The sequence below is a fragment of the Myotis brandtii genome, unplaced genomic scaffold (assembly GCF_000412655.1).
Source record: "Myotis brandtii unplaced genomic scaffold, ASM41265v1 scaffold321, whole genome shotgun sequence".
Classification (NCBI taxonomy): domain Eukaryota; kingdom Metazoa; phylum Chordata; class Mammalia; order Chiroptera; family Vespertilionidae; genus Myotis; species Myotis brandtii.
Window position 1 is genome coordinate 1,363,542 of NW_005362314.1, and position 19,174 is coordinate 1,382,715.

General features: G+C 42.1%; 1 protein-coding gene across 9 annotated transcripts in view; it reads left to right on the plus strand.

Moving 5' to 3' along the window:
• HNRNPM (heterogeneous nuclear ribonucleoprotein M) overlaps nucleotides 1-19,174 on the plus strand; it is a 58,380-nt gene that overhangs the window by 33,308 nt on the left and 5,898 nt on the right. For 3 of the 9 annotated variants that reach the window (XR_001362962.1, XM_014543267.1, XM_014543274.1), the window contains 9 exons: nucleotides 261-452; nucleotides 1,152-1,305; nucleotides 2,355-2,404; nucleotides 5,188-5,248; nucleotides 8,096-8,197; nucleotides 10,606-10,650; nucleotides 11,121-11,198; nucleotides 14,983-15,081; nucleotides 18,987-19,040. Coding sequence is in view for 8 of the 9 variants with exons in the window: in XM_014543267.1 (XP_014398753.1) it covers nucleotides 261-452; nucleotides 1,152-1,305; nucleotides 2,355-2,404; nucleotides 5,188-5,248; nucleotides 8,096-8,197; nucleotides 10,606-10,650; nucleotides 11,121-11,198; nucleotides 14,983-15,081; nucleotides 18,987-19,040 (835 nt within the window). In the remaining variant the exon portion in view is untranslated. The remainder of the gene's footprint in view (nucleotides 1-260; nucleotides 453-1,151; nucleotides 1,306-2,354; nucleotides 2,405-5,187; nucleotides 5,249-8,095; nucleotides 8,198-10,605; nucleotides 10,651-11,120; nucleotides 11,199-14,982; nucleotides 15,082-18,986; nucleotides 19,041-19,174) is intronic. The other 6 variants (XM_014543270.1, XM_014543273.1, XM_014543268.1 and 3 more) reach the window with 6 other exon arrangements.

A 19,174-nucleotide genomic window follows, 5' to 3' on the forward strand; every position in this document is an offset into this window, starting at 1 on the left:
TTTTATTTTATTTTATTTTATTTTTTACTTAGTTTAGTTGAGAGCTAAATTTTACATCCTTTCTTTCTTCCTTGTTCCTTTGGCTGGGATTCTTCCTGGCCTGGTTATTTAGTTCATTTGAATTTCTTGTTAAAAATTTTGAGAAATGCTTTCCAAACTACCTCTCAATTTCTGAAATTTTGGGGATATCGCTTACAGTGCGAGCATGCGTTTAGTTGCCACTGGGTCAGTTAAATGTAACACTTCTGTGCTCGTTTTAGGATCCTGATGGTGAACATGCCAGGAGAGCAATGCAAAAGGTGATGGCTACGACTGGTGGGATGGGTATGGGACCAGGTGGCCCAGGAATGATTAATATCCCACCCAGTATCCTAAATAATCCTAACATCCCAAATGAGATTATCCATGCATTACAGGCTGGAAGACTTGGAAGCACAGTATTTGTAGCAAATGTAAGTAAATGAAACAGTGTTTGAAGTAGAAAAAAAATCAGAATTTTATGACAGTCTTATCAATGTGTTATAAAAGTAGGTTTGATGTTTGAGAAGAAAAACTTACGAGAGGGTTACGTTATATTCTTGATTTATGTTAAAGAAATCAGCCTTGGGGTTAGGCTTTGTTCCCTAATGACCACCGCAGTCATAAGTTACAGGTTTGACTGAGGTCCCATGGGGGTGGTGGTTACTGGTGTTTATTACAAAAGTGGTGGCTGAGTCTGCATTTTTGGTGGGTTTATTTAGGTGCAGGGTGAAAAAGTTTCTGAGCAGAGATTATGTACTGACACTCCCTCTTGTGTCTGGGATAAATGGTAATGCCTTTGCATTTGCAAAGGGAAATATTTTTTACAAAAGAAAGTGGGGAGGGGAGGGTAATGATACATTCTGGGGAGCCTTTTTTTTTAAAGTTTAAAAAAAGCATTACTTTGAAATGTATGAGGTGATTTTAAGCTGTTCTTCAGAGAAGAGACAGTAAATGGCAGTTAAGGCCAGACTTTATAATCCTATTTGGGAAATTTTACTGCAGTTCATAAGTTTTTGTGACATGTTTTTCTAATGCTTGTCTCCAACCAAAGCATGTTGCATGCATGTAATACAAATGATGTTTTTCTTAAGATGTCTACATTGAGATTTTCTCCCCCCTTCCTTGATTAGCTGGATTATAAAGTTGGCTGGAAGAAACTGAAGGAAGTTTTTAGTATGGCTGGTGTGGTGGTCCGGGCATACATTCTTGAGGATAAAGATGGAAAAAGTCGTGGAATAGGCACTGTTACTTTTGAACAGTCCATTGAAGCTGTGCAAGCTATATGTATCCTTTTATTGGAATTCAACTCTTGGGGAACAGTTTGTCTAAATGTTATGTTAGTAATAGAGGCTTGTGTGGGGAAATGGTTAACTTTGCATATTTCTGTTTCCTGAGTGACTAGAGGGAATGTATTTCTATGGAATTGATCTAATCCTGTGTAGATAAAAGGGCTGGTTAGAAAGTAGGCACATTCTCATAAGTGGTCTTTTCCAATGATTTCTTTTTAGAGGAGTCTGGTTTGAAATGGGAAGCCCAATAAATGTGCCACTGGAGAAAAATTCAGTTATTTTTTTTAAAAAATATATTTTATTGATATTTTACAGAGAGGAGGGGAGAGGGATAGAGAGTTAGAAACATCAATGAGAGAGAAACACCGATCAGCTGCCTCCTGCACACTCCCCACTGGGGATGTGCCTGCAACCAAGGTACATGCCCTTGACCGGAATCGAACCTGGGACCCTTCAGTCCGCAGGCCGACGCTCTACCCACTGAGCCAAACCACTTAGGGCCGGTTATTTCTTATATAAGCCTTTGCAGGGCCCTATTTCCAGTGGATTGACATCATTCTGTAAGAAGCATTTCTCTCTCTCACCATAGGCTCTTACCCTTGAGTTACATTTTTGTAGCCACGATGGAGACTACCACACAGGAACAGTCACTAAATGCAGGCAAGACTGTCACTGAGTATTTTGCCCAGAAAACATGGTACTTCTAAAATGTTAGGATACTTGGCTCATTGGATGTGTACGGAAAACTGATGCCAGTGCTTAAGAGGATGGTTTGGTGAGAAGTGTAAAGTTGTATGAATGAAACTCTGCACTTACGTTGCAAGCTGAGGTTTACTTATTTCCCCCTTGAATGAGCTTTATTTATTGTTCCTTTTATGCTGACTTGAGAACCAGATACAGTTACTTGAAAGTGTAATGAGGAATCAAAATTGCTCTTCATTACTAGAGGGACTGGTAGCATTTGGATTATTTTTCTCTTATCTATTTCTTTCCTGCTGTGCATGTTTTTAGAATTGTAAGAAATTGCCTTAATTTTAATACCAGCTATGTTCAATGGACAACTGCTATTTGATAGACCAATGCATGTGAAAATGGTAAGTTAATAGGCTCTCCAAAATACACTCAAGTGTAGCAAAAACATAGGATTATTAATAGTGCACGCACAGCCATTATTTATGATCAGTCTAAGTCAGTGATTTTTCAACTGGTGTGCCACAATAATTTTTAAAACTTGCAATACCTATTTATTTTTATTGAATTTATTGGGGTGATATTTGTTAATAAAATTATATAAATTTCAGGTGTATGATTATAGAATATATCTAAAACCCGACTATATAGTCAGGGGCACTGACCTCTTCCCTTATTTATTTTTAAATTTATCTTTATTGTTGAAAGTATTACAGATTTTGTTCCCCCATTGACCCCCTCTATTCTGCACCAGTCGTGTATAATTATAGAATATATCTAAAACCCGACTATATAGTCAGGGGCACTGACCTCTTCCCTTATTTATTTTTATATTTATCTTTATTGTTGAAAGTATTACAGATTTTGTTCCCCCATTGACTCCCTCTATTCTGCACCAGTCCGCCAGTCCCCCCTCCCATACCCCCACCCTCACCCCACCAAAGCCTACTACACTATTTTTTCTGTGTCCATGGGTTATGCATATATGCATATAAGTTCTGCATATAAGTTCTTTGGTTAATTTCTTCCTGTCCTCCCCCACCCCCTTTCAACAAACCTCTTCCTTTAGATCAGGGGTCCTCAAACTTTTTAAATAGGGGGCCAGTTCACTGTCCCTCAGACTGTTGGAGGGCCGGACTATAGTTTAAAAAAAAAACTGTGAACAAATTCCTATGCACACTGCACATATCTTATTTTGAATTAAAAAAACAAAACGGGAACAAATACAATATTTGTATTTGCATGTGGCCCGCGGGCCATAGTTTGAGGACCCCTGCTTTAGATTGTCAGATAAAAAAAAATGACAGCCAACACAACAGTAGCTGTTCGGTGTGAATGAATCAAAAGTGTACCCTTTTTTTGTCAGATGGGCGAAAAATAAATTTTTTGGCATGCCACAGAATTTTAGTAATTATTTTGTGTGCCATGAAATGAAAAAGGCTGAAAATCGCTGGTTTAAGTTAAAATAGTGAGCACATTTATGACAGAAATAACCTTTGCTCATGCAGCTCATCCTGTCCTAACCTATACTAGAGGCCCGGTACACAACATTCGTGCACTGGGGGAAGGGGTCCCTCAGTCCGGCCTGTACCTCTTGTAGTCCGGGACCTCTCAGGGGATGTCTGCCTGCCGGCTTAGGCCCACTCCCCACAAACATCCCCCAAGGGGTCCTTAGCTGCCAGTCACAAGCCTGGCTTCTGGCTGAGCAGCACTCCCCCTGTGGGAGCACACTGACCACCAGGGGGCAGCTCCTGTGTTGAGCATCTGCCCCCTGGTGGTCAGTGTGCATCATAGTGACCGGTCATTCTGCCGTTTGGTCTATTTGCATATTAGCCTTTTATTATATAGGATAATAAAAAAGCCCAGCAACTGAACAACAGGTCGACCAGGTGTTATGATGTGCACTGACCACCAGGGGCCAGATGCTCAACGCAGGAGCTGCCCCCTGGTGGTCAGTGCGCTCCCACAGTGGGAGCATCGCTCTGCTGACCTGGATGAGCAGCACTCCCCCCGCCAGTGCACGCATGCCGTGCATGGGGCCTCTAGTTTCAGATATATTATTCTTTGCATAGTTGGCTGATTGACAGGGTCAGGAGGTCAGTTGAGTATCCTGCTTGAGCAAGTGATCAATTTTAAGGAATGATTATATACCCTGGGTTTTCAGTTCTCAGTATGTTTTGTTAGTATTATATCTGTTGTGAACCTAATTAAGTCTTCGGTTCAGACAGCCTTTAAAGTTTTGTTGAAGTGCTTCAATTAGCCTTGCTATGGCTGTGCCAAAGACAATGGTTAATACAAGCATGATTAGAACATGGTGAGGGCAAGGTAGTTAGAACTCACATTCAGGAAGAAAATAAAAGGAATTGTAAAGGAGTTGTTGTTTTTTAATTGTTCAGTTTAAAAAAAAATAGATAATTGCTAAGGGGGGGAGGGAACATCTGTAAGACTCAACAATAAAAAATTTTTAAAATGTCTGTACAAGCCAAAAAAAATTGGTTCATGTGTTTCAAAAGCATGAAAAAGGTAATGTGAGTCTTGCTTTTGCTTCATATCCAGGTCCTGTCCATCCCCACAGTATACACCTGAGTGTATATTTTAATCCTTTCCTCTTAGCAAGAAATACTCCTTTTTTAAAAAAAGATTATTTTGGAATTTAAAATTTTCATTGATTTTTTTAGAGGGAGAGAGTGGGAGAAAGATTTATTTCACTTTTTATACATTTATTGGTTGATTTTTAAAAAAATATATATTTTATTGATTTCAGAAAGGAAGTGAGAGGGAGAGAGATAGAAACATCAATGATGAGAGAGAATCATTGATTGGCTGTCTCCTGCACAGGGGATTGAGCCAGCAACCCAGGCATGTGCCTTGACTGGGAATTGAACCATGACCCTGGTTCACAGGTTGATGCTTAACCACTGAGCCACACCATCCGGGCAGTTGGTTGATTCTTGTATGTGCCTGACTGGGGATCGAACCCCCAGCCTTGGTGTATTGGGATGATGCTTTAATCAACTGAGCAACCCGGCCAGGGCTCCAGGCTTTTTTTGATACGTGCATGGTATTCTATGGTGAGGGTGTCTCATAATTTATTAAACTAGTCGTCTGTTGATGGGTGTTGTTTCTGTCTTTTGCTGTTGCCAACAGTCTTCTAGGAATACTGAGATATATTTACTTTCTCTTTCAGGATGAGAGGGCCTTACCAAAGGGAGATTTTTTCCCTCCTGAGCGTCCACAACAACTTCCCCGTAAGTGTCTCATTTATTATGGTTGAGATTTTGAATTTGATTTATATTAACCAGAAAACTACAATGACTCTTGAATTTGTGCCATGTTATCTTGCAAAATTCATACATGGATGTTCATACATAGCAGCATAATTTTAGCTGATCAGTGGGTAAATACAATGGTAAATCCATACAATGGAACATTCATTACTCAGCCATAAAAAGGAACAAAGTACCAATACATGTTATAGTATGGATGAGACTTGATTCCCATCTATAGGAAACATCCAGAACAGGTGAATCTATAGCCAGAAAGTAGATTAGTGGTTGCCAGGGGCTGGAAGAGTGACTGCTAATGGGGATAGGATTTCTTTTGGGGGTGATTTAGATAGTGGTAATTGCATAACTCTGTATATACTAAAAATAACTGAGCTTTACTCTCTAAATTGATGAATGTTATTGTATGTGAAGTGCATCAATCAAAATTTTTATATAGGGTTATTTGCAATATCCAGGTAAAAATCTGTGTTGCAACGGGGAAGGCTAGTTGATAGGTCACTGCATAGATGGAAATGGCACACATTAGTGAAGTCTGGCACTTCATCTGGCAAGCCCACAGGGGTAAGCTGAGCCTTGGCACAGACAGCAGTGGGAGTGAGGGCCTGTTGTAGCATGGGGGTTGGGAAATCAGCAGTGCAGACCCAGGCTAGTGTGTTGATGGAAGGATGGGAAGGATGGGGTGGGTGAGGGTGGGAACTGCTTATGCTTTGCTAGGGAGGACTTCTTACCAGATAAGGCAATTGGGGTGGGGCTGTTGGAGTGCCAGTCAGTGCCTACAGTCTGGAGCAGTGACTTAAGTTTGATGCTCAGCCCTCAGAGACTAGAATGCTAACTTTTGTGTGCTTTTGCAGTTCAGGGTTACAGAAGCATAATAGAGGAAGATATTGAGGGGAAGTCAATGACTTCAAGAATAGGAGTTGGCTTATCTATTGAAAGTTAATATTTATTGAAGGACCACATTTCTTTTGTCATAACCAATGTGATCATTTGCAGTGGTCATCCTGGGTCAAGGGGGGTGGCTCTTGTTGACTTTCTGCAGAGTGACGGGGGTGGTGGTGATTGGCAACTTTGGCAGGCAGGCACTGGGCCCCAGGGAGCCCATTATCCGAGGCTTTTTGGTCTCTGAGCACATTTCAGAGGGTTGACTTGAAAGTCATCAGTAATTGGGGAGTAAGTAACCTTGGTGATTTCCTGCTGCTGTTTCTCTGTAATTTAAAAACAGAGGGATGTTAATCAGATTAAACACTTGGGAACTCTGTCAGGTTTTTTTTGTGAGGGTGACATTGGTTAATAAAATTATATAGGTTTTAGGTGTACAGTTCTGTAATCATCATCTGTACATTGTATTGTGTGTTCAACACCCCCGTCAAGTCTCTTTTCATTGCCATTTATACCCCCATGCCCTTTTATCTCCTCCATTCCCCTTTCTAATGAACCTTTTTCCATTTAAAAAACAGTTGCCTGTTCTTGGTTTAAGCCTCAGACCATGGTCAACTAGAGCACTGCAAGTGTTTTACACTATCTCAGGTCTTAGTGGCCATTCTTAAATTTTAAAATTTTTATTGATTTTATTAAATATTTTTATTATTTAAAATACTTTTATTGATTTCAGAGAGGGAGAGGAGAGATAGAAACATCAATGATGAGAGGGAATCATTGATCAGCTGCCTCCTGAACCCCCCTACTGGGGATTGAGCCCGCAACCTGGGGATGTGCGCTTGGCCAGAATTGAACCCAGGACCCTTCAGTCTTGAGGCTGGTGCTCTATCCACTAAGCCAAACCAGCTAAGGTATTTTTTTTTTTTTTTAAGAGAGGAAGGGAGAGAGAGAGAGAGGTAGAAACATTGATAGAGAGAAACATATTGGCTGCCTCCTACATGTCCGCTACTGACCAGAAATCAAACCAGTGGCCTTCTTGGGGTCTGGGATGATGCTGAACCAATTTGAGCCACACCAGCCAGGCTATTTTTATTGATTTTTGAGAGAGAAACATCAATTGCTTCCCTCCTATATGTGCCCCGATTGGGGATTGAGCCTGTAACCTAGGTATGTTTCCTGATCTGGAATCAAATTTGCAATCTCTTGGTGTACAGAATGACACTCCAACCAGCCAAGCCACCCAGTCAGGGCAAACCTTGTTTGCTCTTTTGAGACCAGTCTGTATTCTTGGGTCCCTGTTTGTGTAGCATGTGGACTTGAGGGTGGGCTGGGTATCAATCCATGGGTTAGGAAGCTTTGTGGGTAGAGATTGGCAGGTGGAAGTGGGCATATTTGTCACACTTGCCACCTAATGTCTTGAGTTGCCCCCCCCCCCTTTTTTTAATCCTCACCCTTTTCTGTTGATTTTTTTTTTTTAAGAGAAAGTAGAAGGGGGGAGAGAGAAACTGGTTGGTTGCCTCCCACATGTGCCCTGATTAGGGCTGGGATCGAACCTGCGATCCTTAGGTGCTCAGGGTGACACTTTAACCATTGAGGCACAACGGCCAGGGCTTGAGTTGCCTTTTTATTTAGGGAAACAAATAGGTGCTCACAATTTTTATTGTGTGAGCTGTTCACAGTTCTCTGTAACTTTGAAGTGAACTGATTTTTAGTTGCGCCTTTCTACATATCACAAACTAATCTGTAAAAGGTTAGCCTTAAAAAGGAGAGCTCTTACGTGTACAGCTGTTGAGTTACGAATTAGAACCTGTGTTTGTTGTAGAGGTGGGTGGAAATGGAGCTTGACAGTTATGACTCTTTTGCTGTTGAGAGTCATGGTTTATTCTAAGTTAGTGGAATTTACACTTCTGATTTCTCTTTTCCTTTCAGATGGACTTGGTGGTATTGGCATGGGGTTAGGACCAGGAGGGCAGCCTATCGATGCCAATCACCTAAATAAAGGCATTGGCATGGGAAACATAGGACCTGCAGGTGAGAATTACAGTGTACCTTGATTGGGGACTTATGGGGAGTGGAAATATTAACAATATATAATTAAAATAATCCTATATAATAAAGAGGTAATATGCAAATTCACCGTCATGCACTCGCACAAATGGCTGCCCCCCATATGGTCACAAGATGGCTGGCAGGGGAGGGCTATTGTGGGCGATCAGGCCAGCAAGAGAGGGCAGTTAGGGGTGACCGGGCCGGCAGGGGAGGGTAGTTGAGGGGGGACCCAGGCCTGCAGGGGAGGGCATTTGGGAGCAACCGGGCCGGCAGGGGAGCAGTTAGGCATCAATCATGATGGCAGAGGAGTGGTTAGGGGGTGATCAAACTGGCAGGCAGAAGCAGTTAGGGGCAATCAGGCAGGCGAGCGGTTGGGAGCCAGCAGTCCTGGATTGTGAGAGGGATGTCCGACTGCCGGTTTAGGCCCCTAAACCAGCAGTCGGACATTCCCCGAGGGGTCCCAGATTGAAGAGGGTACAGGCTGGGCTGAGGGACACACACACACACACACACACACTGCATGAATTTCGTGCACCGGGCCTCTAGTTATTGAGATAATTGGACATTGAGTAGTTTAAAAGGAATAAGGATTTAATTGGGACAAAGTTCCCTCTTTTTTTTTTTTTTTTTAAAGCCTCACCCTAGGACAGTGATGGCGAACCTATGACACGCGTGTCAGAGGTGACACGCGAACTCATTTTTTTGGTTGATTTTTCTTTGTTAAATATATAAATCTTTGTTTTACTATGGTTGCAAATATCAAAAAATTTCTATATGTGACACGGCACCAGAGTTAAGTTAGGGTTTTTTAAAATGCTGACATGCCGAGCTCAAAAGGTTCGCCATCACTGCCCTAGGATATTTTTTCTGATATTTAGAGAGAGAGTGGAAGGGAGGGAGGGACGGGGAGAGAGGAATATTGATGTGAGAGAGACACATTGACTGGTGCCTTCTGCACATGCCCCAATTAGGGCCAGGAATCAAGCCTGCAACCGTTTGGCCACAGACTGGCTCTCTAACCATTGAGCAAACCAGCCAGGGCCCCTGCTTTTTTGTATTTTTCCTGAATTGAATCCTTTTTCCCCCTAAAGCCATCATACCTTAGCTTTTTATCCTTGCATAACCTTCTGAGCTGACGTAGTTAAGCTATTCAATAAAAGGAGGCAAGCCAGAGAGTTGGTCTTGCTCAAGGTCACACTATCAGTTAGTGACAGAGACTGTAGGTCTCCTGATCATGGGACCACAGCACTGCCACAGTCTATTACTCAGACTCCCTTGGGCTCAGGCCTTGGTGTTGATACGTTTTCTAGAGGTAGGGGCATTGATGGATGCTAAAAGGCCTGAGGGGGCCTCATTACATGACAGCATAGTTATTGTAGGCCACAGGACATGTGATGCACAGTTTTGTTTTTGTTCAAAGAAGATAAGAAATAGCTAATGAATAAAGGCTTTGGTGTGTAGAACAAACTTTAAACAGCATTTTCATTTCTGTGCAGTGAGGCATTTATATACTATTAAATATTTTTATGACTTCAGACTTAAGTCTTTCTTTCTTGAAATCCTTTGAATTTCAAGATGGGTGCACCTCTACCTTGCTATTATCAGTTCTGTATATTCCTTATCTTTCAGCTTAAACTCTGGGGCCTACCTAAGGCCTGGGTCAGCCCCTCAAAGAGGATCTACTAATCTGACCACCACACCCTCCTACCTGATACCTAAGAGGAAAGGCGGCTTGGGTTGGGGGAGGGAAGCCTCAGTGTTACTAGGAACTGCTTTTTACTTAGAGCGGGAGTGGGGAATGTCTGTCCAGGACCGTATAAGGCCCTCTAAATCATTTGGTCTGGCCCTGCCAAGGCATTCGGGGTGAGTTAATTAAATGTTTGACCAAATATAGCAAGCTAATTTTTAAGTTGATACTTTTGTATGGCCCGTGAATGATGTTATAATATCCAAATGGCCCTTGGCAGGAAAAAGTTCCCCACCCCTGACTTATAGAATTTTACCTTTCAAAGAGATTTTTAAATATACTTCTCCCTAAAATAAGCTTCTAATGAATGTTACCTAGTCTGTATCTTATAATTAGATTTCATGTTTAAAACTGTCTGTCTTGAGGATTTAATTAAACTATGTGAATCCTACATAATTTTGAGTCATGTGGTGATTATTTTGTTAAAGGCTTAAATACTTTTTGGGGAATGTGATGGTTTGACAGTTGAAATGGTACCCCCACCACCTTCCCTTTTCTTGACAATGAAAATATATTCATAGTCAGTGGTATTTATACATTTGCTGGTTTAGAATTTTTTGTGTGTGTGTTGTGGTTTTTTTTTAAAGTTCAAATGTTACTGCTTCAACATAATTTTAATTTGCATTGACTTTTTCTTTTTAAGGAATGGGAATGGAAGGCATAGGATTTGGAATAAATAAAATGGGAGGTAAGAAATTTAAAATGAAGTACAAATGTAATCCCTTTTAGTTATGGTTTTCTCTCTTTTTTCCTATTTGTTTCTCTTCTCTTAAGCCCTGCATGAAATTTTTACTTTAACTTCAAAAAAGTTTAAGTCTTGAAATTAACCTGTTGTTTCTTCCCATGGGTGCCTTGGCTTTTGGTTCTGGGTTTCTTACTTACTGTCTCTGTGTCTTTGGGCAAATCACTTCATCTCTCTGGACCTCTCTTTGTTTGTGATTCATGGAAGGGGTGGATCAGATCAGCTTTTTTGAGGCTGCTGATTTTTAAGCAAGGAGCACTAACATTTGTTTTTTTCTAAAAGTCCATAAACTTGGTAAACAAGTTCCTGGCAGAAAATAAAATATGCCCAAATGAAACTTGTGAAAACCGTTTTCTTTTCCTAATCAGTCTAAGCAGTCTCATAGGGATGGTGCTGAAATGTGAATTCTTTTTCAGGCATGGAGGGTCCCTTTGGTGGTGGTATGGAAAACATGGGTCGATTTGGATCTGGGATGAACATGGGCAGGATAAACGGTAAGACAAGTGTTGCCTTCCTGCTTGCCTCTTGCTCTTTGCTGGCTATTGGGTCTTGTGTGACCTTTAGGCAGTAGAACCATTTTTAATACATTATTCTCCCCATCCACTTTTCTACCGAATCAAATGTCTTTGAATTGCCTTAAATATTAGTAAAACTGTAAGTTTGTAGTTTTAGAAGCTAGACATAATGGTAGGTATTTATTCTCTTAGTCACTAAACTCTTGAGACATCCTGTGTTCCGAATCTTCTCCAGTAATAGTTCAGTAAAAATTTAAAGCTATCTTATTGCCTGCAACACTAGCAAGCATCATGTAGATACCTGTGTTTATGTTTTGCACCCTTTAAAATGGTCTCCAGGTGTAAGGGATTAGTTTCTTCAGCATTTTTTATGAAGTTCATGTTTCCCCTAGAGTGCTGGACTGATGAGTTCTTTATCATTTGCCCTGATGATTCTTGAGTTGTAAGCAGAAGCATTAATTTAGTTTTTACATAACACAAATTTTTGTGTACTATCATTCAAATCTTATAGCCCTTCCGACCTCTTAATAGAACTATAATGATAATATTAATTATAATGACAGTGTGTTGTGTCATTTAGTTTTTGCAAGAACCATATTATGTGTAGGTACTGTTATCCCCATTTAAGCAGAAACTGAGGCCCAGAGAGTGACTTGCCCTTGGGTCACATGGCTAGCAATGGTGGACCCAGGCTTTCTGGCTCCGGAGTCTGACTCTTTAATATGCTGCAATCCTGCCTTTTAGAATTGCCCCTAGCACTGGCTTCAAGCAGCCTCCCTCACTAGCAGGGCTGTTGAGTGTGCCGTGAGAAACCTGCAATCTGTCTTTTTAAAATCCTCTGGGTGTTGGTAGACTCTGACCTCGCCTGTGGGAACACTGCTTCCTTTATATACATAAAATTCCTTGGAATGGGAAGCCATTAAGGATCTGGGGTTAAACCTTTCTTTGCTGGTCTGTAGTAATGGTTATTGGGGAGATATATAGCGCAATCATACATTACTAGGATAGACATCAGATGTCAACTGGAAAACGATGTCCTGATGAGTAAAGTGTTCTTCATGGTGGGAAAAAAAGATGTAGGAAGGCCCTCACCATGAGTTAGGAATGAAGGACAAAGGTCTGTGTTGCCAGTGTGTTCTCAGGCTTGCCTGTGGCTTATGTGTGCCTGTGATGTTTAATAAAAATAAAAGTTGGAGAAATTTGGCTTGATAAAGTGTTTATTCAGAGTAGATGAGTCATTAGAAAGGGGATTTGGGTTGTTACTCTGAGTGGACTGAAATGATTTAGAAGTAGTTGGGAGCAGAGTGGGGGCTGTGCTGAGCCAGATGGATAAAGTCCTTGATGACCTGGCAGCTGGAATGCTGCGGTTAGTTTTGAGTCTGGTGATTAAAGGTTTAAAGTGCTGATTCTCGTGGAGAGTCACAGTGGAGGATGTGTTCTTAGGTTGTGTTCTTGGATGTTCTGAGGTATAGATACTTGCGTCCACCTCCATTCTCTACAGTAGAGAACAGAGCCTTTCTTCTTACATTTGAACTGTGTTCTAATTTGGTGGGATCAACTCTAGATCCCTTGGGTGCTGGATCCAAGGGAAGTTTTAATCACTAGAAAAAATTGAAGATGTTTCAGATTTAATTTAATGTTTAGTTGATGACTATAATGCATATACTAGTATTATGGTCACAGGTGCTGATAACAGATTAGAAATTAATCAGCTTTTTGGGGCCGGTCAACCAGTAGATTGTTAAATCTTGGTAGAATGGATGTAAAAATTTTTAATTGAAAGATAATCACATATCAAATAATGACTGATTTGATGCAGTATTTGGCAGTGAAAAATCCCTCCCTCCCTCCCTCCCCCTCCTTCTTCTTCCTCTCTCTCTCTCTCTCTGAGTACATTGGACTTCACACAGGGTTTCCTGAATTCTGCGGCCTGTTGACAGTTGGGAAGATTAGTTCTGAGGCCTTTGACAATGCATTAATGCCTGCATATGACTTTCTTATCTGAAAAGGGGTGGGTGCTGCCTTCTTCATAGGCTTATGATAGGGATTAAAATAGTGTTGGAGAACTCCATCTGTTACAGGCCACTCTGGGATTTCTTTTCTGCCCACCAGACACAGGCTTGGACAAGTTACCTACATTTCCAGCAGATAGCATGCCACCAATCTATGGGATTCATTTGGGTTGATTCAGACTATGAATATAAAGTCCACCATTGCCAAAACTGTTGGATTTCCATACTAATTCTAGCCTCCTTCCAATGGAAATCATAAGGATATAGCCATTATTTTGTAGTTGTGCAGTAAAAGATGTCCTTCAAATAGCACCTGTCTACCTGATATTTCTAGGGAGCAAGATAATAAACTAGATTTTTCAAGGACCTCTCAATATGGGAAGGAGAAAAAGTGATTTGCATTTATTATTATTATTTTTTGTTTGCAAGTTTCAAGTCAAAAGGGTTTTCTATTGTTTTAAAGCATACAGTGTAAAGACCGTCTAGAACAGCGGTCGCCAACCAGTGGTCCACAGACCACTGGCCACCTGTGATGTCCAATAGGTTGACGGCCGCTGCTTTAGAATATACAAGTAGCTCAGTGTCCACCCTGACAGCAGTTACACCAGGGACATTAGTTTCCATTCCCAGAGGGTGGAGTTTGGGGGCAGTAAGGCCTTTGTTTTTAAAAGACATTGTAAAAAATAAATACTCCTGCTGTCAGCATAGAAAAAAATGAAGTTACCCAAATTCCATTATGTAGATGGAACCACTCCTAATATGCTAAGTGACTGGTCCTCTGTTCAACCAATCAAAGTGTAATATGCTAATGATATGCTAAGGCCATTCAACTGCTCGCTATGACGTGCACTGACCACCAGGGGGCAGACACTCCGACTGGTAGGTTAGCTTGCTGCTGGCGTCTGGCCCATTGGGACTGAGCAAAACAGGCCAACACACCCTGGAGCCCTCCCGCTGTCCCTTCCTGGCTGGCCACCCTCTCGCATCCTTCCCCGGCCCCATTCATGCTCGAGTGGGGTCCTTCCGCCTGGCCTGTGCCCTTGGCCTGTGCCCTCTTGCAATCCGGGATCCCTTGGGGGATGTCAGAGAGCCGGTTTCACCCCGATCCCGCAGGCCAGGCGAGGGGCCCCACTGGTGCATGAATTTGTGCACCGGGCCTCTAGTTTATTTATTTATTTATAAATGGCTGTGCTTGTGTATTACAGCAGGGGCTTTTACATTAAGTTTAGGTTTCAACCTTCGCCTCACCCCTTACCAGGAATGTGACCCTGGTCAAGTTACGAAGTCATTTGAGCCTCAGTTTCTTTGTAAAGGGGCAGAGGTGGTGTAAGGTAATATTGGGGTTGGGGGTGGCTGGTTGTGAGGATTCCATGAAATAGTAGCACACATAAAGCCCTTGGCAGGGCAGGGCAGGGCATGTGGCAAGTGCACCAGAAATGGTACCTGCTGCTGCTGGTACATAAACAGGCTCTCTTGCAGCCTATCTTTGACTCAACATGCTCTGCAGTCCCCCAGGTCAGTTAGGAGTAGCAGGTGCTTGGTGTGCCCATGTGTGGCTGTAATGGATGTTGTAAATTAGTCCTTCATGGAGTAAGGTAGGTTGCTTTCAGGGATTCACTTGAGGTGACTTTTTTTTAGGAATAAAGGATGAATGTTGGCTGCTGTAGTGTCTATAAGAGTTTTTTGTTTTGTTAATGTCTAAAATATAATGATATTCCTGGAAAGGCCTAGGGTAATATTTTTTTCCACAGAGATGGAGCGTGGCATGGGTGGAGGATTTGAAAGAGACTTTGCCAGAAACGAGATGGGAATGTCTCGAAGCTTTGGAGAGCCCCTTGGCAGAGGAATGGGTAAGAAAGGCCCTGTGGGGCCCCTGTGGTGGCGGGGGTCAGCCCCCTGGAGGTGCAGGAGCACTCTGGTTTTGGAGGTTCTTTCTTAGGCAAAGTCTGCTGGTTTCCTTCCTTAGTCTTCAAAAAAATTGTATGTTTTCTAGACCTAGATAAAAAAACTTTTGGTCTTTGAATTTTTATTGCTATGTATAGTACTACTTTTAGTCTTTTCTGGTGGCTTCTTTGTCAACATTGGTATGAGATATTTGCTGTCTGTGGGAGTTGAAACTGCTGTACTTACATAACTGGTGCTCTATTCTGGTAGAGATTGTCAAGGCCCTGCTAAGTGGAGTGTAGATCTGCTTAGTCCAGGATGCTATTCCCCTTAGCAAGAATGTTATGGTGTGCTTTCTGATGCCTTTCGATAGAGCTTGGTGAACTAGAGAAGTTTTCTAATGTTGGAAGACCTTAAGTATTGGGCCTGCCTAAATGCAGAGAAACTCATTTTAGTTTTAGTTAAATTACAAAGCAATTTCTTCTTTACTTTTACATGGACATCTCCCCCTGTTTTGAGTTTAGGTTTTTCTGTTACTGTCAGCTTAATTCTCCTTTTTAGTGTGTTGCAAGGAGATTATTTATTCCTGCACTCAGAAGTTTGTTTCTCTCAAAGGTATTTTAGAGCATGGATTTGCCCCTGCTCTAACTCATCTTCACCTGCTTCTCACCGGTGCAGATAAGAGACTGCTAGGTTACAACCTCAAAGCGCTCAGCCTTTGTCTTTATGGGACACTGGGCTGGGTGTGAGGACTTTAAGTTTTTTTGGGTCTGGTTTGTATGAGCTGAACTATATTAGACTTTATGGAGGCCCTAGAAAGAGTCATCATTCAGCACATTAGTGAGACAGGGTTCTTTTTTTTTTTAATTTTTTTTTGGGGGGGCGGCAGAGCTGGGCATGGGCTCCGGCGCAGGCCTGGGAGGCCGCCCTATGTTCAGAGGCAGCTCAGTCGCAGCGATATCTGCAGCCGCGCCACTTCCTCCTCCTCCCCAACCCCTCCCCCGCCCGTTTTTTTAATATGTTAATTTTTAGAGAGAGGGGAGGGATAGAAAGATAGAAACATTGATGAGAGAGATACATCGATTAGCTGCCTCCTGCATGACCCCCACTGGGCACTGAGCATGTAACACAGGCATGTGCCCTGTCTGGGAATCGAACTGTGACCTCCTGGTTCATAGGTTGACGCTCAACCACCAAGCCACACTGGCCAGGCAAGACATAATTCTTAATTCTGTACATTATTTTTAGGACCTTGTCTTTGTGTTCTTCATGAAGATCAGGAACTAGTAGAAACTCATTCGGAGTAGATACTGTTGTTGATGGAGACTTGTTTCACTTTTTTCCTGTCTATGGTTAGGTAACTTAAATGACTTCCTCATATTTTACTAGGTTGGTAGTGAAGACATATCTCCCCCCTCCCCCCCACTTGATATGATTCTAGATTATTCCAGAGCTTTTAGAATTTGGGAGTGAGTTTATAATTTGTATGTGACTAGGTCAGTTAAAAGTTTTTTATTTCCATGACTGGCTTTGGTTTTGTGTTTGAAATGGTAGTGTTTTTAAATTGTTTTAAAATTTACTGTCATTTGGCCCTAGCCGGTTTGGCTCAGTGGATAGAGCGTTGGCCTACGGACTGAAGGGTCCTGGGTTTGATTCTGGTCAAGGGCACATGCCTGGGTTGCGGGCTGGATCCCCGGTAGGGGGTGTGCAGGAGGCAGCCAATCAGTGATTCTCTCATCTCTCTCCCTCTCCCTTCCTCTTTGAAATCAATAAATAAAAATATATTTTAAAAAATTTATTGTCATTTGGCTGCAAATACCAATTTGTGTCTACCTGTGGTGAGAAGAACATGTGGTATGTAACTGTTCTTAAGAGCACTTTTTTCTGCTCTGAACCCTTAATCCTTTGCTGCTCTGTGGTGCTTCTGTGATGACACAGTGACACAGTGGATCTGGTGAGGTTACTTCATGTGGCAACAGGAAACTCTTCCTGTCCTGACCTGGATAAAAGTACATATGTGGGCCTTGTTCCTTTTGCTACTTTGGCACCTTCTCTCTGATTGAGTTTGTCATCTGTACTGAAGCCTCCCAAAGTGACAAGAACAAGGCTTTGTCTGGATTTCCCTACTGCTACTTGTCATCAGACTAAGATAAAAGGTCTTTGTACCAAATAAAATATTTGTCAGGTTTTTAGAGTAGTTACCTGGATTGGTTTTCCAGATTCCGTACTTGATTTTAATTTTCTGTGTTGTTTGACAGTTCAATTATTTTGGTGCTACTTTCTATAGTGCCTCGCTACTCAGTGTCCCTTTTCTCCTGTCAAGGCAGTTCTTTGTGCAAACAACTGTACTTGATGCTACAGGGCTATAGATAGATATGTGGTTCTTGACCTTGAAGGAGAGGAGATAGTGCAGCTGAGGAGACAATGCTAAGAGTGGCTCCAGTTAGCACTGGAGGTCAGTATATCAAAGTGGCTTAGCAAGGGAGCTGGTAGAGTTGTTCATTCCTGAGCCCTTAGACAGCCATGTAAGCACCACACAAAGATGATGATTTTCTCAGTGTTCGGATTTGAAAAAGCACTGCCCTAGATGGCATGCTGCTGAAAGAGCCCTGGATCTGAGCAGGAAATGTGGTTTGAACTGGAGGGGCTGGTGTCCAAGGGGGTTCAGCATAGGTAGAAGGTGTGCTGGAAGATAGGAGGCTAGACAGTGTCAGGTGTAGAGGCTTGGAGGTGATGGTCTATCTGAGACGGGAAGAACAGATTCAAGTTGGAAGTGAGCAGGGAGACCTGTGAATGAGTGCCCATGAAAAGAATTTGTCCTTTAAATCAGTGGTGGAGCCATTGTGAAGGCTTTTTCCAGAAATGGTTTGATCTAAGTACTGTTTTAGGAAAGTGAGAGTAGGCTTGGGCCTTCTGAGCAGGATCATAAACTTTATAGAAGAATAAGTCCTGTACTGGGTTTGCAGGCAGGATGGAGGTCTATTATTTTTGGTGCACTTCCTTCCTCTAGCAGGTAGTTGCAGTACTAGAAACAGTTGTGGGATAGGGTTTAATCTCTTTGTGGTTATGGCCATAATACTTGATGTGACCAGTGGCTATTGTCCATGTTACTGAGCTCACTTCAAGACCAGGTTGGGGATGGCACAGTCCAAGTTTCCTCTACATAATGAAAGACTGAGAATAAACTTCTAAAAGTTATCACTAATAATAGCACTCCACAAACTGAACTGTTGGCAAGCAAGCAGCCGTGTTTTCTGTCTTAGACGGCTGAATGTGTTGGGGTTTTTATTTTTTTTTTGAGGCTTTGTCTGTCACTTAGTCACCCTCACACCCAGCTCCTTCCAGGTGGGGCTGGTGGGCTTAGCTTGCTGAAATCCTCCCGTTCACGGCTTGTTAACTAGGTCACATTTCTAGCACTGCATGCACTTGCTGCTGGTTTGCAGGGTTTGGGGCTGTAAATGTAGCTTTAGTTTTGCTGCAGGATATTAACATGTTGATTGGATCTGTGTGGATGAGTGCACTTTCGTCTATGAGTACTGAGGGTCTGCACCACTGGCTCCATTCTTGTTCTTCTGACTTTCCAAATTCATTTCATGGGTATACATGGGCTTTGCTGGGCACATTCCCAGATGGCTCTACCAACTGGGCCTCACTTTGGAGCTATGTCGGCTTCTCCCATCATGACCCGTTATCAAGGATTTTGCAATTTTCCAGTAAAATGATCTTGTCTATGTGTATTTCTCAACCCCCTGCCCCCACTTTCCTTTTTAAATTTCGTAATTAGTAGTATTTCTCTGAAATCTGTAATAAACAAATTTTTATTAACCATAGAGAAGTTTGGCTAATTTTTTTTTCTCCCTGATTTCCTTAGAAATCCTAAGTAATGCACTGAAGAGAGGAGAGATCATTGCAAAGCAGGGAGGAGGTAGGAAACGCTTAGTTTTGCTGTTTTGATTTTTAGAATAGGCTGTTATTACCAGGGATAGTAAAGTGTGGTGGTGAAAAGCATGGGCTCTAAAATAGACTGCCTGCGGGGGGGGGGGGGGGGGGGGGGGTTTT